Source organism: Apteryx mantelli, chromosome 6 (genome assembly GCF_036417845.1).
Source record: "Apteryx mantelli isolate bAptMan1 chromosome 6, bAptMan1.hap1, whole genome shotgun sequence".
NCBI lineage: Eukaryota > Metazoa > Chordata > Aves > Apterygiformes > Apterygidae > Apteryx > Apteryx mantelli.
In genome coordinates, this window is record NC_089983.1 from 7,202,741 (window position 1) to 7,229,446 (window position 26,706).

At 41.0% G+C, this 26,706-nt stretch overlaps 1 protein-coding gene across 2 annotated transcripts in view; it reads right to left on the reverse strand.

Moving 5' to 3' along the window:
- Positions 1 to 361: 361 nt before the first annotated feature.
- The window catches only part of LOC136992339 (double-stranded RNA-specific editase 1-like), a 99,694-nt gene continuing 73,349 nt past the window's right edge, over positions 362 to 26,706 (reverse strand). For both annotated transcript variants that reach the window (XM_067298680.1, XM_067298681.1), the window contains 5 exons: positions 26,517 to 26,665; positions 25,736 to 25,904; positions 13,876 to 14,057; positions 1,839 to 2,017; positions 362 to 1,198 (listed from right to left, as the gene is read on the reverse strand). In XM_067298680.1, the coding sequence (XP_067154781.1) occupies positions 1,022 to 1,198; positions 1,839 to 2,017; positions 13,876 to 14,057; positions 25,736 to 25,904; positions 26,517 to 26,665 (856 nt within the window). In that variant the 3' untranslated portion in view covers positions 362 to 1,021. The remainder of the gene's footprint in view (positions 1,199 to 1,838; positions 2,018 to 13,875; positions 14,058 to 25,735; positions 25,905 to 26,516; positions 26,666 to 26,706) is intronic.

The following is a 26,706-nucleotide window of genomic DNA, read 5'->3' on the forward strand; positions in this document are numbered from 1 at the left end:
ATGAAACCTCAAAGAGACACAATAACTCCAGTGAAAAGAGATATAACTCACAAGAAAGAAGCTTTAACAAGTTTTTGCCCGTAGAAGAGCTTTTCATTTCCTTGAGGAGAGAGCAATTAATACTCAATGAGTAGATTGTTTTTGGCAATTCAGGTTTCGTGCTCTTAAAATGAGCAATTTTTTTTTGGAAGCTTCCACGTTACTGTTACAGTTACGATTATATTCTGATGAGCTCCTGGGATAAAGAAATCACCTAGTGCTAAACAGATTTCTGCACATTAGAGACTAAACTTCCTAACTTACAAATAACTGTTTGTTTCCAGTTTACAATGGTAAAAAAACAAAGACTTCACAATGTGTGTAAATGGGAGGTAAATGTATTTTTAAAAACAGAATAAAAAGCTGCATGTTAAAAACTGGGTCACAGACTAATAAATACATACATCAAAGACATGAAATTTTCAGCAGCTGGTTTTAAAGAGCAAGGAAGTGGGGAAAAACTAGCTGTCCAGACTCCATTCTGGCTTTGTGGTCTATATGGTAGAAATATCTGCAGTTCAAAAACAAGTTAATAGAGGAGTAGAATCAACTTTGTCATCTATTTTCTTTTTAAAAAATTAAGCTACTTCCTACTAAAAGTGTGGTGTAAAACCTAAAGCAACTTCCATTTTCTCATGCACTTGATGACATTGAATTAAAAAAAAATTATTATTTTAACCCAGAAAAAATGAGTCATCTTGTACTATAAGGACAGCCTTACTGCAAATTTTGTAGAGTAAAAGTATTTCTAGAAAGACACCAAAAATGACTTTCCCGTAACAAAATATAGAATTATGGATCTGATAATCATCGAGTTTCAATACTTAGGCAAAACAGAAACATCTACAAGTTAAGTTTCCGAAAAAAAAAAAAAAAAAAGAGTAAAAAGATGTTTCGTCTGCTGTAGAGATGCCAGAAAGCGATGCCGGACACCAGGATTTCCAGAACAACCCCCTTTCCAAAGTGATGTGCAGTCTGTGAATTAGACAGTAAGAGAAAATTGATCCTGCTCTATCGGTTTCTCCACCCAGGCTCCGAGTCCTGCCTTCAGGAACGCTTTGAACAAACACTCTTTGGCAGTTTGATACTCGGTGGCTCCTTGCTTCGTTTCGTGGTACAGGTTAGGCTTGATGATCTTTGAGCGTAAGCTGGACGAAAGCTGCATGGATCGAAAAAGAGAAGAAAAGATGAGAGACTGAACTCTTAAACCAAACAGTTCAGGAGCAAAGCGGTTATTAAACCAGATATTTTTAAGCAAAGGCACGAACTATTAAACCTAACCTTCAGGAAGCGGAAGGAGGCAAAGCTGGCCCAGTAGGCAGAGCTGAAAGGAAAACAGCACTGCGTACTCTCCCTCCCAGCCATCCTTTTCCTGAACTATCAGCTTGCTTTGGCAGAAGAAGTCTAGACACCGAAAAAGCACTAACTGATGCTTCCTGGTATCTTGCCTTCCTAAGAAAGGACAGGGTGAAATCCCACTTCCACTAAAATCGAACCTGTTCAGATTATCTTTCCAAATAAATTAAAATGAGAAGGCAAGCTCAAAGGAGTTAACACCCTTTGTTTACTTAGTTATAACAAGAATTTTTAGATCCTTGCATAAATTTGGGACTAGACATTATAAAATTAAAGAATAAGCCAACCAAAGACTCTTTTCCACTACTACACAGACCAATACCTAACATCAGGTTGAGCTTATAACAGGCTCAGAAAGTGTTTTCCGAGCACAGAAAGCAGCACACACGAAGGTATTTCATTATGAATAAAACAGAAGTGGAAAATCTTGCACTTTTGAATACCTTTGCATGAATACGCATCCAGCGGCTGTACAAAGCATGCTTACAAAGGCGAGATGCACGACCCATTTCATCTTTGCCGGTTGTAGCATTAATAACTTCGAGACCAGTGTCTCCTACTGTCCAGTTTACACTGAAGTTTGGTGCTTTCCCTGGCTGGCGGGCTTCCGCATTGCTAATACCTGAAAGAGAAGAGTTATTTAATGACAACGATACATCTTAACTCTTGATTGTTCTTTTTACTGGGGAATAAGCCATACAGCAACGTTACTGAGATCTTCTTGCTAGGCAATCTTATAAGCAATTCTTTGCTTGTGAGAACCTTCTCCTACAGAATTTCAGCTGAATCCTAGGGGTTTCGCCATGCATATTGCATTCTCACCGGGGCTAAAACGCTCTCTTATTCGTTCTGCGATTCCTAACAGAGCATCGCCAGAGCTCTGGGAAAACATCCTCCCCTCGGGCCCAAGAGGGAGGGGATTATGGTGAGACCGGTAGCAAGGAGCCCCACGTGGAAAGTAATACTGGAGCCTTGCCCCATGCATCTCAGGAGGATCTGGCTTAGCTGATATGACAAACGAACGAATCAGTGGTCAACCCGCAGATAACTATGAAATAGGAATAAAGCTGCTCCGCTCCTGCACAAGAAACCACCGGTCTCAAAATGCATTCGGTAATGGCACTAGCCGAATATAGGAAAGAGCAGATTTAGCAAAGTTTTGCCAGCTGTAACTGTCTAAACATTCTCCTTTCCCTGCACTGCTGTAACAGTTTAGGTGTGTATTTAATACCTCATTTCCAAATGAGTAATGATCCCATCATCACAATTCTTGTAAAAATATGAATCCTGGTCACGCTTCAACGCATGTAATTACAATTCGGACAACAAATTCCCACTACAGCTTTAACTGGAGAAGTCATACTTATTTAGAAGCGCCCACAATGCGCTTTTTCACTTTCCTTCATAAAAATGGAGTTAGGCCTGTTGTTTTGCAAACCAAGACATGACCATGTCTACATTTCAGTAGCTTTAGAGTGATAGAGATGATATTAAATGCACTTCATTAAAGGCTACTGATCTATTGCTACAAAAGCCTGACTACCTTCAAAGTACAGTCTTGCAAATCAGGAAATGTAAAAACTAGGAAGTGGCAAAATTGAAGCACTTCACACAAACTTATTTCTTCCTCTCTCCCTGTGTTTACAGACATTCAGATGCACAGTGGTTACTACATATTAATTTTTTCCCGGTACCTCTAACTCATTCAGCCTTGCTTTTGAGATGCTGTATCCTACAAGAGGCTAAGAGCTCTACTTCCTCCACTGAGGAACAGGTAACAGCGTAGTCAACAGTCATCAGCGAGAGGCAAAGAAAGACTGGTCTTGCAGAGCGGGTTTTACGTCAGATCTGCTACAGCCTTTTTGTGTTCGATGCCAGGCTGTTCACCTAAACGCCCCTAAATTGTCAAGCTATGATGTGAGCCTCAGGGCCCAAAAGGCAAGCTGGCAACCAGCAACGGTCAATTCTTTCTTTATACCTTTATTTATTTTTGATCTCTCCTTACAGACCGCAAAGGAATGAGTACTTTTGGGGGGATCTGACCTATTTTGTCATTCCTCAGCACAGGATGTTTCTCATTTATGCTAGAGCACCTCCTTCTGCTTACCAGCTGTCCAGGGACTAGCACCTGACTAGCGCCCATGCTGCGGGTGCCCACGTTAGACAAAGCGAGCCCCAACCTCAGCATCCTGTGCAAAAAACTAAAATTAGCAGAAGATCGAATCTTTCAGCTTTAACCTGTCCATGCTACAACCATCTGCCCACTTAACACGCTCTGTGAAGCTTTGCCCATTAATACCTAAGATGCCCAGAAACAGTAATCTGCCAGACTCAAGTTTTAGGAGAGAATTCAGACTATTTTGCTCCGACGTGAAATTTTACAGCACCTCTCAAATACTACTTTATCTCTGCCTACGGAGAAGCAAAGCAACTGCAAGTATAACCCAAGCATGAACAGAAGCCAGCTGCCTGGAGCAGGATGGATTCCCCCACGGCACTCCAGCGCCACACAGTATATAGCCACCGTACAGTATCGAAGGCTCCTGAGAGGTGCTACCACCCATAGGCAACAGATCTCCCACGGATGCATCAGCAGAGCTCTCAGCACTTGCTCAGTGCTCTAAGACAGCTGCCAGGCTGAACTCCCGAGCTATTAGTATAGCAAGTGTTTTAGGTTATGCGCACTATGAAAAAGCTGTACAACACATTGGCTTTGATCCTGCATTCTGTCATTTAATCACAGACCCGGCAGATGTTATACAGGCTGCAAAATTGTTAATCTAAAATGTTACCTTTGACATGTCTCAGTTATCTCATTGGAAGAGAGCAGATAAACACATGGTTTTCTTCTTTCTAATAAATAATAAGCCCCATTTTTTACTTTAATGCAATTCTCATTTAAAGCCTCTTTCAAATTTATTTTCAGATTACGACAATCTCTGTTAGGTCCTAAACTTCGTAAAATTTAGTGAATTTATAAAAACTGAGCATAAGCACTGCAGCAGAATGCTTTTTTTGCTGATACCTGAAATACAATCTAATAAATGAGGCTACGCCAATCCAAGCCACATGACTGCAAGACTCGCTCACTCGACGCCAGCCTCGCCGCTGCGACACCTCCTCCAGGTCTATGGCCCGCTGACTGCATGCCCTGCTTGCCGGCTGTGAGGCTGAGCGAGGAGCTTACGGCCCCGCACGGCAGTAGCTCCCCAGCTGCAGCCTGGAAGGACCAGCACTGCGAGCGTGTGAGGTCTTCCTTAAATCCTGAATGACATCGTGGCTGGATACAATAAAACTCAGTTGCTTACTGTGCTCAATTCTTCCAAACAAACTAACATTTTGAAATATCAACCCTACCCAACTTCCTGATACTGTTTTATTTTTATTCTTGTTTTATGTCAGCCTGGTTAATATGACTGATACATAATAATGTGCTGAGTAAATAGAAAAAAAACCCTGCCGTTCACCATTTTCTTAAAAGGTAAGTTGAAAAAATGGAGAACCTGAACAAAGGTTTCCTGAAGAGATCTCTTCTGATTTCTTTCAGGAAAGAGGCATCCAGGAGCTGACATGCACCAAAGCAATCTACCTCATCCATGCGATGCCACAGATCTAACTCCCTTCATCTGCAAATGTGTGAACAAGACGAATGTGGGATCAACAAACTGATCAGCATAAGGAGGACGTTGTCATCGTGAACAGGGGAATCCATTCCAACTTCTAAATCCTCTTGCAAACAGCAATGAAGCCAGCAGACTAGGGACAGATGAAATTTGGAAACAGGAGAAGCTACCTTACCAACAGTCACCAAAAATACAGAGGCTCAACTGGGTAAGCACGTATCGAAGTCACCAGTGCACAGCCTCACAAATGTTTATCACATCTGAAATCAGAGCTACTAGCTCGACTGGCCCATGAAAAGGCCCACTGAAACACAAACAATTTTAGGGCCATCAGCATAAGAAAGATCCAACCTGAGAAAAAGGAACAAATGCTTCCGAGAAAAGTAACGTCAGAAAAGCAAACCCCCAAAATAAAGATTTTTCCACACACTAAGATAGACTGGAACAGATATAAGCTCTCCCCCGCCAAAAAAGCCTCAATCTTGCTTTATATGAAAGGAAAAGAGCAGAGGAGGGAATTTCCATTCCCATTCACAACGTTCAAATTTTAATCTTGAATACTAAAAACACAGGTACCATCAAGAATATCACACAAGTAGTACTTGAGGAAGACCCAATAAGAACAGGATTTTCTGACAAGAGGAAAGCAGGAAGCACCTCAGCACAACTTCTGCTGTCGTTCTTAGTGGTCGGCAATGAACACGAGCATCGTAAGTCTCAGTTTGCAGTGATGCAAAACTCATTAAGCCACGAAAACTGGAGCTGATCATGCAAAACAAAACCCCTCCTGTGCCATTAAAGTCCAAATGCTGCAGAGCAAATAAACCCTGTTACTCTGTGAGTCACACAACAGAAGGCCTGTGCCTGAAAACCTAACAAATTACAAATTGCTGGTGTGCCCAAAAGGAATCCAAGCTCTTTAAGTGATTCTCAAAAAGCACAGAGATCTAGGCTCTTTCCATGAAGCTTGCATGGAACAGACCCATCTGTTTAAGACGGCATACTGATGATACTCTTAATTCAAAACCCATTTATCAAAACTACTGAGGCAAGGGGGTTAAAAAAATGCCACCATATTACAAGTGGGTCAGTTGTACTTTTTATTTAACTTAAAAATATCTCTATGATTACCTTGGCTTTTGTTTCGTACACTACTGAAGAAGTACAGTGATCAGATATCGTTCATGAAGTACTGCAAAAGACCTTTTTTCCCTTTATTATTTAAGGCCACTCTCTCCATTCCAGAAAGAAAAATGTTGCCTTAAGTTTTCCTTCAGTGAATGATTCCCTCCAAGACCAAGATATTTAGGCTGCATGCATCTCTTTCAGCAAATAATAGCTTACGCTTCCCCATAGGGCTTGCTCATGCTCCTTCCATACCGATGTGGTGAACACTGTAATGCTACAGAGGGGATTTGCAAAGAAGGATGAGGAAGCTGCACACTCAAGTACACATTACATTTCCATGGCACTTGTACAGTCACACTCCTTAGGTTACTTTGCTGTATTAACTTAAAAAAAAAAGTACATATATGGACTCAGAATTTCAGATATACTTAAATGACAACACCTTGTTCAGCTGCTTTGTTATCTGCATAAACCTTGCAGAGATGCCACAGGAGTCCCTGAAGGCAAATCACAGGCAGCCCAAACAGGGAATAAAGGTCATCTCAAAAGAAAAGCATCTGATAACACTTAAGGTGGATCATATCTTCTCCCTCAAAATCTAGATGTGATCAGGGCACAATAAGCTGGAACTAGTAATGGGAGAGAAAACTAGGGTAGAAAGGAAGATGTTTTATCCTCCTTTGAAAACTGGTGTAAGTAAGCTATTTCAAGGACACCGCTCAGAATTTATTTGTGGACATTACTACAAGCAGGTCTAACACATGAAAGCAAAGGTCACAGCATCCTCGTTCCAGTGCTTACATAAATAATCAAGCCTGCCAGTTCTCTGAGGACAGAACCCACAGACAAGTTTCATTAGAAAGGACACAGAGGGCTGAAAAACACAAATATGAATGGAAGGATTAGGTACCAAGGAAACTGCCAAAATCATGTTGAAGGATATATTAAAAAAAAAAGAAGGAAAAAAATTATGCAGACAGCAGTTCTTCAGAAGAGTGCTGATGCATGTTCATTGAAAAATCTTTATCAAGTCCTACGTTGGTGACTGACATCTTGTGTACAACCCTGTCCCGAATCACTCCCCATCCCCTCTAGTGCCACCCTGCCCCACCTAATGGAGGCGGCTTCTGAAGTTTGCGTGGCCAGGTCTGCAGGCTGAGAATCCTCTTCCCTTATAATTTATAAGCACTTCAGTCACTTACCATGACAAATGCTTCTTCTGCGCATCTTCCTAACAAAATATGAGATACAAAGAGTGACAGTGATTTCAGCAAAGAGGCAGCAGGGCTCCTTCCTCTGTGAAGCCAGCGTACAAAATTCAGAACAGGGTCATTCCTCAAAGAAGCTGCTCAGTTTCCCTGAATATTAGTGAAATAAGATCCTGTCAAACTTCTAAGATGTACCTACACACTTTGGGATCCAATGTGAGAATACAGCCTGATTGTCCAATCAGAGCCCATAAATACTTTGGGGGTATAATAAAGTGTTCCTACAATATATTTGAGCAGCATATTCTTGCTTTCAACCAGTCCCTTTTGTCTGTTGGACAAGATCTGACTGGCATCCAGACTGTTAAATAAAAATAAGTCAGGCCTGGGTTAGCCTCTATGCATTCTTCTGGGATCCTGTGTGGCAAAGCAGGTGACAGGAGAAGATGCACTGAAATATTCATCAGATCTTGGTAGAGAAGGTCTGCTGAAGATACAATAGTTCAGATATTGCTTTCAGTTCTGCAACTTGAATCCATTCCTTGTATCACAGGAATCAGTGGAAGACACACATGCTTCCACGGGACAGAAGAGGCATTTTTCAAAGACTTGGACAACAGAAGGAATCTTTACTTAAGTTCAGGACTGACCAAACCCATGTAACTGCAATTCAGGTTTCCAAAAATTAAAAAAACAAACAAACAAACAAAAAAAAAAACGAAGAAAGGACTAGTATAGGAAAATTCCCAACAGATTCTACTAGGCTTTCAAATTTTCTATCAAACCTAACAGTGAAAGGCAACTTGCGATGGCATGTGCATCTTCCCCGACAACTTGGAAGTTGGCCATTCCTGACTACAAGCAGTCAACAGTCCGACGATCATGCACTCCATGGCGACTGGAGTGCGGGCACAGTCGCACAGCAAAAAACAGTAGAGAAGCTTACCAGTTTCAAAGGTGAGCTCCATGATTGTTGTGCTCAGCTCCATTTAGAGAAACCAAAGGGCTGGAGCTGTGGTACTCCCTCTGAGACTTCCAGCATTGGCTACTGCGCATGCCGTGTGGTCAGGGTTTGCTGGGAGGGCTTCTCTACCCATTGACACAACCTGACCCAGTTTAAACCAGGAGAAGGTATGGTGATTAGCTACTCTAACACGGAGACAAGCTGCGGCCAAGAGTTGCGGCCTGCAGCAAGAACCACTCCTTTCAACCTAGCCAGTCTGTACAAAAGCGTTCAGCGAGGGAGTTCTTTCTCCTACTCCCAATCTCGTTACAGAGGAGGTCAGGACAAGGGCAGCTAATAGTAAAAACCTGGCAGGCAGCACGGAGAATATCTGAAGGCAAACCGGAAGCTCAGAGCAAATGCACGCCACCCAGCCAGAAACACTTTAGAAAGACCAAAATAAAGCCAGTGTGTCTAAACAGCAGGGTAAGGAAGGCTATAAAATGCAAAATGGCATATTCCAAAAAGCTGAAGCTAGCTTCAAAGGACGTACATGGGAAGGACTGTAAAATGACAAGTTTAATGTAAACACATGGTAAGTCAGCCCAAAAAGAGAGTCTGAGAAACAGCTTGCAAAAGACATAAAAATTAACAATAAATCCATTGAACATCGCAGCAACAGGAAATCAGTTTTGCCAACAGCTGGCCAAGCTATAGAGGGAGCATTCAGAGAAGAAAGAAGATGATATTGTGAAAAACTGAATGAATTTTTGCATCCAGTTTCCCTGTTAAGGAGCCGGGATAGGTTCCAAGGCCTGAGCCCCTTTTACCGGCAACATGTCAGAGGACACATCTCAAATTGAGGTGCCAGTAAAAATAGTTCTAGGATAAACCTACAAAGTGAACAAACACCAGTTACAGCACCCAGATAGTATTCAGCTGCGTTGGAGGAAATCAAAGATGTGACAGCAGAAACAGTAGTCTTCCCAGGCCAGAAGGTAGCTGGTGACTCCAGTTTTTAAAAAGGAGTTCAGAGGCGTGCCAGAGAACTATCACTCAATAAACCTAACATCTTTACCAGGCAGATTGGTAGGAACTAACAGGCACATGTGGAGACATGACAATATTGGGAAGGAGTCAACAAAAAACTGCCTTAGTATTTGAAGATGGAGGATGGCCAGTGTGACACTAATTCTTAGAGAGCCAGGGGAGATCTAGGGAAGCAGAAGGCCTGTTTGCCTGATGTCTGCCTTAAAGAACAGGATTAATGGACATCTGGATGAATACAGTCTCCTTGGAAAGAGCCAACCCAGCTCTGGAAAAAGGAAGCCCAGCCTCACAAGTGCACTGGAGCCTTCTGAAGTAGTCAACAAATGGGGACAGCGGCTATTTGACTTACAAGGTTTCACACAGATTTCTAGAGATCATTTATCAGGATTTCTCATGAAAGGTTTCTAAAGAAACTACACAATCCTGAGACAAGAGGGAAGGTCACTGAGTGGGAGGAAGGTCACTGAGCTGGTCAGAAGACAGGGACTCAAAGACAGGACTGAACAGCTCATTCTCGCAGTGGAGGCAGGTCACTACTGGAGAGCCTCAAGGTCTGTGCTGGCACCTTGAAGACCCGAAATGGAGTGGTGGGGGAAAAACTGGGGAAAGATTGTTGAAGACACTAAATTATTCAAGATAGTATAGATGAGAAGCAATTGCAAAAAGTAGCAGAAAAAACCTGCAACATTGAGTGACTGGGCAATAAAACGGCAGATGAAATTCATTCTAGATAAATATAAGGTAATACACATGAAGTAAAAAACAATCAGTTTTACATAAAAAGTGCTGGACTTGGAGCTGGTTATTAGCATTCAGGAACCAGGCTTTGGTTTCTAATACTCAGTTCTATCAAAATGTCAGGTCAAAAATCAACAGCAATCAAAAAAGGCAAAGAAAATGTTAGGAATAATTATTAAAGGAATACAGAACGGAACAGAACATCACGATGTCACCATAGAAATCAGTACTGCTGCCTTATCTCGATTATCAGGTGCTCTCTAGCTCAAAAAGACTATAGAGAAATGGAAAGGATGATCCTTATGTGGAATGGTTTCCATACAAGGAACAACAAAGTGCAAGAAGACTCTATCTGGGAAAAAAGATGACTAAGTTGGAACATCATAGAGGTCTAGAAAACTGAGTGGCATGATGAAAGTGATAGGGAAAAACTGCTTATTGCCTATTTTGAGCAAAGAACTAAGAAGCATCTAATTATATTAGCAGAAAGTAAATTCCATGGCACAAATCTTTACACATCCTATGGACTGCCTTACTGAAGATGCTTGGATGCTAAAAAGTTTACACCAATCCAACAAGCAAATACAGGAGTCGATGAGTGAAAGATCCATTAAGAATTTTTAAATACAAAGACTCTTCACCCCTGACTCGGAAAGTCCCTGAGCCACAGATTACTACTGCTGTTCTCTGGAAGCATCTCTATGGGCTTACCATTTACTCCTACTTTTCACTGCGTAATTACCAGTGGGAGAATAGTACTAGGCTAGACGGACCTTACCCTAAGACCTCAGTCTTATTTAAAACTGTTTTTATGCTGGTGACAGGTAATTGGAAGATGTGACACTGCTCCAGGATGTTTTATCCAAGAAACAAAACAGAGGAAGACCATGTCAGTACCATGAGGAATTGGTCAAAACCCCCAACAACTTCATTTCTGACAATACGCTGGTAAAAAACAGGAGACCATACACAAACTAAAGCGTAACACTAGACGTCAAAACAGGGAGAAGGTAGGCTGTGTTAAATGTTTTATTCAAAGTTAAGAAAAAATGCACTGTCCAGAAAAGCAGAGACTACTGCAGGGTTTGGCTTAGTAGCCCTCACAGAAAGAAGGGAATGACGGACACCAGCAATGGGAACCATAAAGACAGATGTTTAATGAACTTCTCTTCATACTAATTGCCTCTGCTAAAGAAGAGCTTGCCTTTTATATGTAATGCCTTCTCTTTTATATTTAATGACTTCTTCTAACAAGGATTTTCAAGGACTGTTTTTCTAAATGGCGTATTTGCTGAGTTTTTGTTACTCTGCTTTTTGCACTCGGTAACTCCTTCATGCTAATCTCCATCAATGACTCCAGAAAGAATCTGTGCAGATTCCCTTGCACACTGGCAGTCTGTTATCTGCTCCCACTCTCAAAGCTTGATCGAGAAATTGGTCCCTTTTCAGATTGCTCTAGAAATTCACAACCTCTCTTCTCTCAAACTGAAAAGCCCAATTTTTTTGTGAGAGCTCGTGGTCCCTCCGTGCCATGGCGCTAACGGCATGCTGAAAGGTTGGCTCCTTGAATCAAGAATCCCGGGAGTTGATATTGGGTGGGAGTATTCTACCAACATATGGGTTTCTTGCACTCACTGACTGCAAAGCAGCTGCTCTGATATGCATGTTTGCATTTAACTAGCTTAAAAAAAAAAAGGAAGTATAAGCAGAAAATCTTTTATGGAGAAAGAAAGAACATTTGATGCAAAGACAGTTTTGAACGGTACAGTAGATAACAATATCTCAGTCTGACTTCAACTTAATGCAACTGTCCCTGCAGACAAAAAAAATCATCTTATAAGAGGAAAAAAACCTCAGTGTTTAGTGCTTTCTCAGATAAATAGGTGAGACAGTGGGGAAATACGGAATGCCATAACTCAACAGATGTTATTTTATTTCATATCCCGGTTAGAAATGAGCAATCATTATAGAATTGCATATGCAGGATCAGGAGGAACATAGAATTGGGGACAGTTATTTCTGTCGTGCTTCAGCAGTATTTCCAAATAGGAATCCACTGTAAAAGGCGTGAATCAAAGAGTAAATCTGTAGCTACAAAAGTGCCCCAGCTGAATCCAATAGCATGGATCAAAACACAGGCTTTGAAGACTAATCCTCTCAGTTAAAAAAAAAAAAAATAATAATAATAATAATAATAATTTTCCTCCTTTCTCCCTCCCAAACAAGCTTCTTGTACATTCTGAGATGTGTGTATTTTCACAAAAACTTAACAGTTGAGAACATTTCTGAATTCTCTCTACTGCTCAGTGAGTTCTGGCTGAACTCGTAAAACAGATGGTGCTATTTCCTATCAAATAGATGAACACAATATTTCAGCTTTTGCCTTTTAAGAAGCCAAGGTGCTGTCACACGTTCTGAAAATAACAACACAAAAACTGTCCCCCCCGCAACCTGCTGTTTTGAAGAATTGATAAAAATCCCCAGAAATCAGGCAGCAACAGTCCATGCATCTGCTACTATGCTCATAAACCAGTTATATATTTGGAATTATGAGTGCTATAACTCTTACTTACATGCTAATACATGGACAAATCCATCACTTAACATTTTAGTATGTCCTGGTTCAGGGAATCCTTACTAATTAGCTTTCTTTTCTAAAGAATTGCTGGTTGTTTGATACACCTTCTCCCCACTCCCTACATCTATTTGTAAAATTCATGTCATACTTTAAACATGCTTTAAAATACTGATCTTTCTTTCCTGGAAAATAAACAGACGCATGCCAGAAGCCAAGCTCTACAGAACAAAGCAGTGCACACAATGATAGGGAGGATAAGAGATTTCACTTTTAAAACTTTCACCACATTACCGTAACTAGCAGTTTTAGTTTTGGGGGGGGGGGGTGTTTGTTTTTTGTTTTTTTTAGTATTTTAGAACTTTCCTTTAAGTCACGGCTCAATCAGAAGTTAAGACCTGTTAATTCAAACGCTGCCATTCCTCTTAGCCCCACTAGATTCTAAGATGGACACAAAACTAAAGAACAGGACTTAAAGGTTCAATAGCAGCTGCAGAAGACAACCGCTCACTGCGCCTGCTGGGGATTGCTGTATTGCTGTCCGTCAGAGGTATCTAATACTCTACTAAAACATTCCTAAAGGACGTGCCACCAGGCTCTGAATGCAGCATTAAACTACAAAGTGGAAATGAAAGTATTATGATAATCGGATCATGCAAACAAGTTGGGTGCCATGCTAATTAAAGCCAATGCTGCATCCAACAGAGATTGATGACAGAAAGAAAATACAACCAATGGCAGCTGAGAAGTTCTCTCCATCCATTTTTAGGTGGTTATTGATCTAGAAATTGTGACCCAAATGTGTGTATCTTGGCACACTGCTAAAAGATGCAGCCGTTCAACACATATCTGCAATGGCAAGAGAAGTAACAGTGAGATCTAACGCTATTCTATGGATGGGAAGAGATTTTACTAAGCCCAGGCTTTCAACTTGCCTCACGTATCGCTAGGGCACATTCCAGACAGCAATTACGTGAAACCACATTAAAAGGATCACACCCCAGTTCTTACTGGGACCTTTTAACTCATGAAGGCTCCTTGCTCTGGTATTTCTGACTGAATATCTGATTTAGGTTTAGACTGGAACTTCTGTGCTGTAACCACAAAGCAATTTACTCACAGTACATAATTCGCAAGGTTTTTGAGAATTGCAAAATCACAATGCTACTGGAACAGACTTAGTTACCGGTACGGCCTTCTCCATTAGATACTTGCCACTAAGTAAAGGTCTGTTGAGTGTATAAAGAGGTGGTAGATCTTCTATCTCTGCTATCCTCTGGTATACGGCTCTGGATAGATGATCCCCATGATATAAACTCCCCAAGATGATGCTAGAGAAGTAAATTGGCTCCACAAAGAGGCTAAGTAAGGCTCCTTGAATACCCAATACGTTCCACCTAAGAGGGAGGGAAAAACAAAACAAAAAAACAAAAAAAACACTTTCTTTTTAATGGAACAAGTAACATCTGCCAGTCAAAATAGCAGTCAATCACAATGGACTAGACTTCAAACTCTTCCTCATGCCTAGAGTGTGACTATGGTAGCATAGCTGTGACACCTGAGAGAATTTTAGAGATCAGCTTATGGGATGCTCAATGGTATCCTGAGTAAGATGACCCTTACCAACAGGTCTACAGTCAGCATCAATATCAGGAGCAGATTCCATAACTTCACTTCCCCACTAATGTATCTGGTGATGCATTTTCGAAGCCTCCTAGGGTCAGACATGGACGGGATCACTCAGTCAGAGAAAGAGCCAAACTGCAAGATCCTCAGCCAGAAACAGCAGCTAATGCCTCCAAAACACACCTGGCAGTGGGCAAACTGTCTTTCCCAGAATACAAGAAGGATTGGGTCTGCAAGGCCTCATCATCACAAGAGAATGTTTTTCCTTTACATCCTAGCCAAGCGGTCCACATGCTGCTGCCGCCAAAAAAGATATTTGTCATTGCTTGCAATATCCACAGGCAGAGAGAAAACTGAATCTCCAGAAATCCAGGTGCATATATTCTTTGCTCACTTTAGCCATTTCATAGATTCCAACCATAAATCCCTGCCTGCACCGTTACAGCCTACACTGGTACAGGTTCAGTGTAGGCACCTAGCCTGTACAGGAGCAAAATGATGAATGGGTTTAGTAGCTCTGCTCATTTGATCGAGTTTCAGCTCTTAATCTGTACGTGACAATCATGAAACACTTTGTTGAACCTCAAAGCCTACTGCAGGGTATTTCCACTGTCCTCTCTTTTGAGGTATACTTGCAAACAGTTTTGCACAATTAACACAGCATATCTGAGTATAACTGCAACACCTAGACAACTGGGTGCACAAGCAGCAGGAAAATGTCTTTTGGTGCTTGAAAAAAAGAAAAATTAGCACAATGGAAGATCTTGTACTCATACAAAATGGTCATCATTAGCAAAAGCCCCATCCTAATACGGATGCAAAGTTCCCCTACAAAAAGAGAGGGAAATCCGCCCCTTGCTAACAGTGTTTCTCGGAGCTTGGGCAGGGATGACACAGCTCCACCTCACCATCAGCTCAGGCTAGAAACTGCGTAGCACAACTGCTTAACTACTGCTAGAAACTGGACTACACATTTTGACCGGCTACAAGATTTGAAAAAGGTTTAAAAAAAAATTGCAGCCCAAGTAAACAACTTATTTGCAAACCTTTACTGAGTATGAAAATGGAGGCAATGTGCATTAGCTTACTCACCTGTCATTAAAAAAGTTGGCTTTAATGAATGAGTAGAAATACTGTACTAATAAAATTTAAGGCATAGTTTACATTGAATAAAGGCATATTTTGTATAACACTGAAAATGCAATCAATAGCCAAACAATAAGAAACCATCAGATTAAAGGTATCAGGTGAAAAATTATTGCTTACCAGGGCCTAGATGCCTTTCTAAGGACTTTATCATGACTAGAATTTTGTAAGCACAGTCACGTATTTCAAGTGCCAAATAAATCTCAATGGTATTTTCTTGTTATTTGCAGTATTACCTACATCAAGAATAGAGAAGCATATGGACTACTACAGTTACAGATAATATTACGGAAGAAACATCTGGAAAGAATTCAAGTCTAAGCATTGCAAATTGTGGTCTTACAACCGTATCTGAAACTTGCAGACACACAAATTAAGCTTCCTCAAGTTAAGCCTATTTCATTTTACTTTCCAGGAACAGTACTTGAGCAATGGACAGATATTTTACAGAAGGCCAAAGTGCTCCTCCGGCAACCCCTAGTTCCCCAAAGAAAACCTTTGCAAGCTTTGCAGGGCCTTTTTATTGATACCAATTGCAATATTTCTAGAGCTTGTGTTTTGCTGGTTTTCCCACACACACCTCTCCCAAACTTGGTACCCTTCCCTGGCACAGAAAATGAAAGATGAAGCTTGTCCTGGTAAAATTATATTGATTAACTCAAAAAGAAGAGCTTGGACAGCTGAATAAGCATCTGCAGGACAAACTGTAGGAGCTTGCATTACAACATCACCACTCTGCAGTAACTGCCCAACACGTGCTGGTTTTGCCAAGGTCACTTGTGTCGCATTCACCATTTGAAGGACGTGCTCGTGGGCACTGGGTTCGGAGCAGCTGGCTCGCTGCAAGCACAGGGTTTGCAGAACCCATTTACATGACCAAAACCTCACGCTCTTAAAATTGCTTAGGCAGGGTCGGATGGTCGTTAGGCTTTTAAAATCAGGTTTAAATTTCAAATGCTACAATAAGATTACATACAGTTATCCACAGGAAAATATACCTATATCAGAAATCACCTGCAGACGTACTGCAAAGTTAAGTTAGTTTTGTATCATAATGTTTGGCAGTAACTCAGAGAGAAACATAAAACCCAGTGAAGATCTGTAGATTGTAACTGAGTCAGAGAGGCAGGATTACACAGAGACTTTTCTTGTTGTTCCTTTCTACACTATACTTCCTCCTGGCTAAACGACAGTTTCTCACCTCCATTAGCACAAGTACTAGAAATCAGGCTGATGGATATGAACTGAAAAGAAACTATATCAACACCATGTATCAATTTTCAAAAGGCCAAAAACATTGTTTAGTGAAATCACAACCTATTTTGAAGTTAGCGGGCCAAGTTCTGTATAGGTTCACTACAAACTGAGGTGCACAGCAGGGAGCAAAATTTATTCCAGAAAATTTTAATAAAGTCTGTGCTGCCTTTTGAGTCAAGCCAGTGAAAAAAACTGAGTAAAAGCTTTTTTCTTCACATTAATACATAAAGTAATAGCAGAAAGGGTTAAGTAACTGAAGTGACTTAAGTCTAGTACAAATTCCAATCTCCCGGTTCTCAGACTGAGTTTATAACATAGAAATGAACCTTTCCACTGCAATGCCACGCTGTAGCAGAGCATGCAGACTCCGGCCAAGGTGTAACACTTATTTCGGAGCACTTGATGTCCCAAGAAAGCGATAATGGAAGACAACTCTGTCATCTCCAATTCAGCAATTAAAACCTTTCACCCCAGCCATAGGCAAAAATCCAGAACTCCCATGTACGACCTCGTGGCAGGTCCGACCATAATGGGCAGCCCACCAAAGCACGGAACAGACTGGACCCATGCAACACCTTTTCTCACAGTCAAAACAGGAAAACGGCATTGAGTTTGCATCGGAGAAAAGCGCTATACCACAAGCTTAAGCAGAACACAGGACCGGTGCATTCATGCCAATGGGAATATTCAAATGCCTCAAGGAAGACGCATAGTCAAGAGCTTTGCTGCAGAGGAGAAGAGCTTCCACAGGTAGGGAGAAATCCTCCAACGTGAAACTTTTCACCGGAAAAAAATGACACACTAGTCTAGCAGAGCATAAAACCGATGCCTCTTACCACTATTTTACTTATCCTCAGCGTTCGGGTTTTAAGTTACTGCAAGAATCGAGCGATTTCCTTTCACAACCACTTGTAAAACTTCAAACTAAAGCTGCCATTTTAAATATGACCTTTCATGGTGATACTAAGCACCAGGCGCAGGACCTAGTTCCAGACTGCTGACCCTTAAATACAGGTCCCTGCATTTGAGTTGTGTGTCCAGGCCCGATTCCAGTTAACGGTGATTTACTCAGGATGCCTAGTCTGAAGATGACCATGTTTTTTCAGCTGAAGAGCTCTCATCAACGAGACGACCGTCTAACGTAACGGAAGCTTCGACTCCTCGTGCGGGTGGGAATACCTGCAGCCGAGTCCCTGCCGGCGAGCTCTCCTCCCGCGGCTTCAACTTCGCAGCTCTGCGAGCCACGTGCCAGCAAGGAAAGGTGCTCCAAAGCGATGCTAGAAAGCTCTGCCTTCAGACAGTGGCTTATTGACTTGCCCTGAAAGGATTCAGAACCAATTTTCTTAACCTCGGAGCAGCCTTTCATGGTACAGAAGCTCAGTCAGCCAGGAGTCCTCGAGCAGGTTCTTCCTGGGGCTCATCAAGGTTATATTTAAGCACAACTCCGAGGAGGCGACAGAATTTCTAAAGCTCTTTAGTAGCCATTAGAAAAGTACTTAAGCAAGGGAAGGGAAACAGAAGAAGCTACTAAATCAAAACTACAGCCCTCCTTTTTTCTCAAGGCAGCAGACATACCACAATGGCCCTTACTAGCAACTGTGTTAAGGTTTTCAGTGTTATTATTATTACCTGTATTAGCTACTGCTGCTTTTCTTGGACAAGGAACTAGAAATGATAAATTTAGCCACTATCTGGCTACTGTTGCAACAGTTAACAAACACTAGGAGGGCTCCAGGCAAAGGATACTGTAACCTGCTGCTGTTACTCAGTGTGAAGTTGCACCCTGTCATTTCCTCAAGACGAAGCCTGACGTAAGAGGACGCATCTACTGCAGCTCACCGCCTTGATCTTCCTCAGTCCACTAATTCGATTGCTTGTATGGCTCTCTGTAAAGTCAGATCAGTGAAATGACCCAAATTAAAAAATAATAAAAAATTGAAAAAGGGGCAAGGAGGAGGAGATGCTCGTCGCTGGAAATACCGTGATACAAAAAGCACCATCAGGTCCTGCCCCTGCATGCTGGCTTGCCCCAGCTGTGCTGCAAATCACGTCAGTGAAATCATCAAGGTTTTGTGTTTTAAAATGGCAGTTTTGCTGGTCCACACTGGCTCAGAGCTCCCCAACCAGCTGCATCGTCACAGCTGAGAGGCAGGGAACTGCGGTGTGCAGGCAGCAGCTGGGCACGGGCGACAGCAGTCTCCTAAAACAGTTTTGCCATCAGAGAATAAACTACTGGAAGCACATTTGCCAGCCCAGCTTAAAGTTAGCTTGCTTTTAGAAATGAAATAAGCAGTGAAAAAATGATACTTTTTCCTGTGGATGATTTCACTGAGTTCAGTGGGACCACCCTGCTGAGCAAAATGATGTAGGATGGAGCAAACTGTAAGAGGAGCAACAAATTAGATCTGATCTGATCTGATCATGTATAAAATGCATCCTTTTCATTAACCCCATTATTATTTATCTCTAGACTCTTGATTATTTTATAAATTCATATATTCATTGTTTGCTATGAAGAAGAGATCATGTATGATTACATACAGTCTCTCACTGGGTATCAGGTTTATAATTTTTTTTTTGAAGATTTTCCATCAAAACTGTACCAACAGATCTTCTTTTCTGATGAAGTATTTTTTGCATAAAATTCTGCTTTCCATGGAGTGTTTTTCATGAAAAACTCAAGCACTTGAAAAAATGCAGGTGCAACCCCAAAACTACTCTGATTCAGAAATGCTGCTGAGATGTCTCGCTAGGGGTGAGGCTCAGAGTGCCTTGTGTCCCTGCTTACTTAGCACACTTAGCTACAGTCAGACCAAATATTTTCCCTGTCACCAAGACTCTGCCGTATCTGCCACCTCCTCTGAAAAGTAATCTTGTGTTCAAGGGTCCGGAGAAACTTTCCTTTCCGCTGCTACATGTCACCACCTTTAAGGACACCCTTTAGACACCAATGAGAGCCACTGTCCATCTGCACATTTCCAATTTAAGTCTCAGCATCACTTCACTTAATATTTGCTACACAACTGCCTGTTCCTACAGATGTAACCAGTTTCAGGTTCTGCCACACCTGCACTTAAGTATCCATAAATTCACATACAGCTTTTGGTTTGGCAATGAAGTTGCATGTGAATTGCGTTCAAAATCTGAAATTTATAGAGGGAACATTCTCTGTGCAGCAGGCTCACCTGAGAGCTACAATTTTACAGATGAGCACCACGTCAGGGAAATCTGATTTTTCCAGAATTATCATACTTACTGGTTTCCTTAATCTATATTCACTGCTTAGATGCTAACAAGCTGGAGGCTAATGCACACCTTTTAAGCTTTTTGCAGTTTTCAGTTATGCTACATTAAAAAAGAGGACAAAGAAACTCAACACTGACTTTAAATCAAGAGGAGTCCTGTTTTCCTTTCTATGTTGTCAGACTTCTGCTTTGGACTAATACGTGCTCAGAGGCAAGGACACCTATGGTGAACACCTATAAGGATGCCTATTGGTCTGTTAATGTCTTCATGATGTACAGCTCATTTTACAACTCTGAATACATGGGGAAAAAAAAACATAAAATTTAACTCTGCAGCAATACCTTAGCACAGACTTTGCTAGTGCACTTCTTGCTGAAAATACAGGCTGCAGTTAAAAACTCACCTCTGAACTTTCCAAACCCAAACTGCATATAAATTTCATTATTGATACTGTTTTAGAGAGACCACAGAAGTGAAGGGAGCCTAACAGCAGTAAGCGATAAAGCATGACGTTGATACCAGTGTCTCAGCACCACTCATTTATTTTTATGCAAACGGAAGTATGCAAGAGCTGAGTCATTACTCATTGCATTTTAAACAGTGCATATGGAATTGGTGTCAGAACTTATCACAGGAAAATGAATACTGAATCCTCTGCAACTACCAAAATGAATTGTCTGTTGAAAAATGAAGTTATATTTATGAGAGACTGCAAATCCTGAGAAAAAACAAGTTACAGTTCAAAGAGCTACTCTTATTAATATCATTTATAAACAGCAATAAATATGGGAAAAGGAAAATGATTTAGTAGACATTTTGTTTATGTCAAGCTTTTACTTGCACCCAAAGGCAAGGGACTAAGGATGGAAATTTTATGTAATGCAAAGTAACAACTATATTTTCATGCAATTTAATTTCTGTTTTCACAGGCCTCAGTCAAATCTCCTTTCTTCAAAAAAAGACAAAAAGCACAATGAAAGGACAAGTAAGAGGCATGTTGTATCTTCTGGGGCGCTCCTCTCTGGGAGGGGTTGGGGCAAGCTGCAAGATGTGAGAAGATGTCAGACCATCCCTGGAAAGTGTTTTCCCTCGTCATATGAATCTTCTGCCCTCCTCCACGACAAAGGCTTGCAGCCCAGATGGCAGCTCTCTCAGGCCATAATCTCAAAGGTAGGCTTTGCCTACTGTGATACCAACAAGATTTTGAGGCCTTCTGAATTGCCCTGTGAACCAGGAGCCCCTCCTGATGATCGTGCATCCAAGGTGTGAGAGGACTTGCTTCCTACCTTGCAAACTTAGGAACCTAAAGATTGTGTTTCTAGCTATCTCTGAACAGAAGGTGCTCGTGTTTGCACTAGCTATGTTCATGTTTTTTCTGCTTATTTCTACTTTCTGTGACTGCTACGATCAGCCTGCCAAGTTTAAGGCGGGCATCATCCCCAGAGATGCTTGCAGAACCCTCTGTGTTAGTCTTCACCTCTGTGTCTCCGAAGTGGATCTGACTGAATATCCCAGCGTTTGGCTCTTAGTGCGCTCGTTTGTTGCCTCATCATAACGGACATGTTCACCATTCACTGTGGTTCATCATTCACGCACAGGGACACTCCTGCTCTTCAAGTCAAATCCAGACTCACGCTGCATGGGTCATGCTCTGCTTGCTGTGGGCACCTGTCTAGCTGGACTTCGCTTTCATTACCTGGCAGAAGGAACAGCCAGAGCGGACTGTAGCAGACTTCACTGATCGAATCACCTTTTCATTTCTCTTTCGGTCAAATCTAAACTCCTGATTTCTCTTTGCTTCCTTGTCTAAGAGATTATTTGAAGCTCTACGATCAGTGCTTTCCTTCCATGAGCCACAGCACAAACAGGCAGCAACATCTGCATGTGGAGTGCAGTCAGAGTTTCTTTTCTTTTCCAGTTCAAGTGGGTCAGGTAGCAGCCCACACTATAAATCAACTAATGCCAGAAGTCCATGTTCTTTGACGGTAGGATTCCTTGCAAAGATCTTTTTATTCATGCTGCGGTCACATTTTCAGTTAGCTAAATCGGAAAGCTGCAGCTGAATCTAGGCTGGCAACCACAATGCTCTGACTTGTCCCATCTTTTCTGCTGTTGCCTGGGTTTGCTGCATGCTGCCAAGCCTGAGCCAGGACTCAGGTCACTGGTCTTACTGGTTAGGACTTAGATACCTCATCTTGGGTAGTTGTTTCCTTCCACTTTCCCTGAGGTGTTTTTTTTTTTTTTTTTTTTTTAATCTAGGTGCCACACAGTCACCACATATCAAAATTAATACATTCAAATAGACCACTGTTATTTTGATTGAGAATTGATGAGAAGATTGTTCTTTCTACTGCTATTCAGAGATCATACTAACTCAGCTGTGAAGCTCTCCTTTTGGAAATCACTTTCGAACCAGAAAAATACTGGACGAGAATGAATATAACTGCAGAATACACAGCCTTTAGTGAGCAAAGCCATTCAAGAGATGGACATAAAGACTGAGTTAGGAACTTCCATTCGGATCTTCTACTCTGAATAAACACAAGACAAGAAAAGGCCAATGTGTAGGCAGGCGGTGTTCTTTCACTCAACAGATTATCAGAAATAATTATTTTTCCCCTTTTGGACAAAAAGGGAACAAGCGACTTCCCCCTTAGTAACTGGATCTAACGTTAAACCACTTCTCAATTCCTGGATCATTCCTAGGAATAAAACACGGAGAAAAACGTTCTGTTCTTCTCAGCAAGACAATAAAACATACTCCATCTATGACTGGAATGTTTTATGAGAACTTCAAGCAATTATCTGAAGCCAAAATACACATATATGGAACAAATTCAGGATACATTTAAAACAAATCTATGAATACTAGTGTTCCAAACCAATTATTCTGGTCATAGAAATCACCGTTACACTGCCCTCGAATGACATCACGTGCTAAACACATTAGGAATAATCCAGTTCGAATGCTTCTGATCCAAGGTGGGCTTACATCTACTGTTACATATACAGACCTTTTGCTGTTCTCCAGGTTTACACCACATGATATCACTACAGGTTAGAGTTTGGTGCCCTGGCAGGGACCCCCCACCACTCCTTCCTCCCTAAAGCAGAACTTTCAGATTTCTTGATCGTTTTTGTCTTTTCTCCCCTACCTCTCCAGCATTCTCCCAACACAAGCACGAGGTGAAAGAAGGTTACAAAAGCAAGAACAGAGGGAGATGAGCAGTCAGAGTAAAGCGAGGACTTTCTGAGGCAAAATCTACAGGGCTGTTTCACAACTTCTTGCTCTCTCACTTCCCAGGTGACTGGGAAGGGAGCTAAACCACCACCTTGCCTTTACCACTGCGATAATGAGAGAAGACTGGCAGAGAACAGCAGGACTGTCCCTTCAGGAGGATGTTTTGGTGGCGTAAGGAGTGCTGAGTATCTGCCACTGGAGAAGCCAGGGAAGAAAAGGCGAGCTGAGCTCTCGGGGAAAACAGCAGACCAACATCATTCTACAGCCAAAGCCCATTTCATGAGTCCTATCCCAGTCCATGGCAGAATCCAACCCAGAGCTTCGTGAATTTAAGTTTGCCAACATGCAGTCAGAACGTAAAGAGAAACCAGAGGAAGCCCACAGATGAGTATCAAAGCTCATCCCCTTACTACCGGTGGGCTTGGCACTCCACCGCAGTGGAAAGCAGCCGCTGGAGAGCCTGTACTTGTCAGCAACTCTTCACTGGAACGGAGAAGTAAAACAGAAAGGTTGCAAGTTCCTTAGATACTCCTAACCGGCTCAGGATGGGGTAGACAGCAGGCTGCAACAAAGCACTCAGAGGCTTGAAGTAATAGGTTGGATTATACAAGGGAGCTGTTCAGAAATCAATAATTTTAATACACTGGATTCCCCACGTAATCCTGCACAAAGAGAATTTACCCCTATATTGTCTAGGCTGGAAGATTTATTGTGCAAAGAAATGCAATCTTTAGCAAAATAAAGCTTTGGTTTGACCGTGAGTTTGACTTAAGAGGTACTTAGTAGGTTTTTATTAAAGAAATTATTTCTGTGCCATAGGAGCAAGTTAGCCTGACTGAAAATTTAGTGACACCTGAAAGGGCTAAATTGTTCTGTAGTACTGAATATTGGAAACTACATAGCAATGCATTCTTTCAAATTTAAATGGACAAAACATGATCATAAGTGTCAGGGAAATTAAAAAAAATAAAAGCAGAAGAAGAAGAAGAAGAAGGAGGAGATGGAAAAAAAAAAGAAAAAAGAATATGAAAATTTGGGCCTCCTTACCCGTCATATAGTCTTTGCTCTGTGTCAAAGGATTCTATTTGCTTCCTTCACTGGCACAAACAAAATTATTCCCATTAGCCCCAAGGAGAGGTGACAGCTAGCTAGGCAAGCGTGAGATGGATTCTGTTCTGCATCACACAAAATCAACAAAATAGTCAAATGTGTTCTAGCTTAAGAACTCGCTTCATTTTTTATTTTCACTAATAGCAATGATGACGTGATAAAAGAAGTCAAATGAATGCAGCATGATTACCATATTGGACGGCTGAAAGAAGTCACTGATGTGAAGCTGGCAAACCTGCTTGGTGAGTTATTGATAAAATTCTAAAAGAAACTTAAATGCCATTTTTATAGAATTATTTTTCAACAACCCACTGTCCTCACTTCAAAAAGGCCCTGGCCATTTATGTCAGAGGGATTTAAAAATAACAAAGAAAAACGTCTTTATTCAGTAGAGATGTTGATTGCTTGAGACAAGACTAGAGGAAAAAAACAATTACATAACCTTCACCCTGTATCGTTAATTTGGTATACACAGTGTACAACAAATAAGTTCTGACTTATTTTCTGTGTTAAAATATGCTCAATAAATTTTGAATCAAACTAACCGTGACTTGACAAAAATGCATAGCTATTTTTATTAAAAATTAAGCTAAAAACATCAGCTGAAAAACTTGGCATTTCTCTTACACATTTTATGAAAGCATAGAGAGGCTGAAAACATACAGACTCATTTTGAAAAATCATGCTACAATTTTCTAGGAAGTCTCCCATGCTTCTGATACTATTTAAAGGACACTTGCTAAATTGTAGGTGAATCTTTTGTCTATGCCCAATTAAAAAGAAAACTGAAAAATTAAATAATAAAAGAAAAAAGAATAAATCAGATAAATGTACATAAAAGAACTAATGTTAGAAAACATATTATTTTAATTACAGTTCAACCATTTAAGTAAAAACATTTCAAATAAAATTTAAATCATTTTCAAGTTACAATTTAAAAGTGCCCATCAATTAACATGTTTTTAACTGAAACATTTCTTCCTTGTATGAAACAATGTAATTCTAAATCCATCCATGGAACACACATGTATCTCTAATATACAAAGATGTAAATACATCAGAGGAAGTTATCCAATATGACTTGTGTAATGTACTTATTGCACTGTTTTGCTAATGCCGTATTATGTTAGGCCAAAAAAAAAAAAAAAAAAAAAACCATTCCTCTGATATTTTCCAGTGATATAAACACAAAACAAAGCTGTCCTGACTTTAAGTGGCTGGAATGACAGATAATTTTTCCGCCCCACCTATGAAGCCAGCAGAAGGTCTGACACCAATCGCAGGTGAAGAATCAGAGCTTTATTAATGGTTATAGCCCCCCTCGCACTACGCTTAAGCAGTGAAACCCATTGATAACCTGCACATTCATTGCACATGTCATGCACACCTGCCTTTTTTATTCAGCAATAAAAAAAACAATACCACAGAAACCAATTAGTAATATCTCACCTAGCTATCTTGTCACTGCATGACATGGTAAGTAGCCTTTCTCCTTGCAATACTCCATCCCACGTCTGGATAGTGGTAGTAGATCTCACAGGAATTGTCCCTTCCCCAGATTCGATTTTTGTCCGTAGCTGTCCTCTTGCTTTGCGGTTTGGATGTCTGTCCCCTTGATCTATACGACAAAAAGTGCTCACCATCAACTCAGAAATACTCTCAACATACTTTATATATGGCATTAAAATAAGAACAGTCAATTAAAGACACTTGCCTGCATAATTGTTAACTTGCGTAACAATTTCTATTGCTCCTTTCAATTTAGCTACAGCATCAAACATCTCTCTTGTACACCGTGTCTCCTAAAATGCATTCGCAATTAAACCAAGCTTTCCATGAAGGAACAATTAATATGTAGCAGGTAGTTCTTAAATTCTATTCTGCACATTATAGTATTAGAATGAAGTCAAGCAGCAGATCAAGAAATGAGCAGGCAGACAACAACCATTAAGAGACAGCAAGATTAAAATGGCCTGGTTAGTTCTGTAAGGATACTTGCTGACACGCTGGCTTATCTTTACTAATTTTCAGCCTCTTCAAGCCCAGGTGGTTGATCTGCCTATACTTAACTTCTGTGATACAGGAAGAATTACTCGGATTTTCTGGAGAGACCTTTTTCTAACACACATCTACACAAAAAGGAAAGAAGACACCTAAGCTCTAACTGTGCCACTTGTATGTGATCAAATACGCTTTAGACTCCACAGCTTTAATATGATTGCTGTCATACCCTCTTGTGCTGCTTCATGGGGTGAGAAAATCCTAGCATCGCCACAAGGAGACGTACTGATATAGAGATGAAACTGCACATTCTCCTTCAGTTTAAACCCGCCGCGTTCAGATTTGATAAAAATGGATTTTTGCTGATCTTCTTTATTGCTGAAATAGAGAAGAAAGCTATAGTCAAAACTGAAATAAAC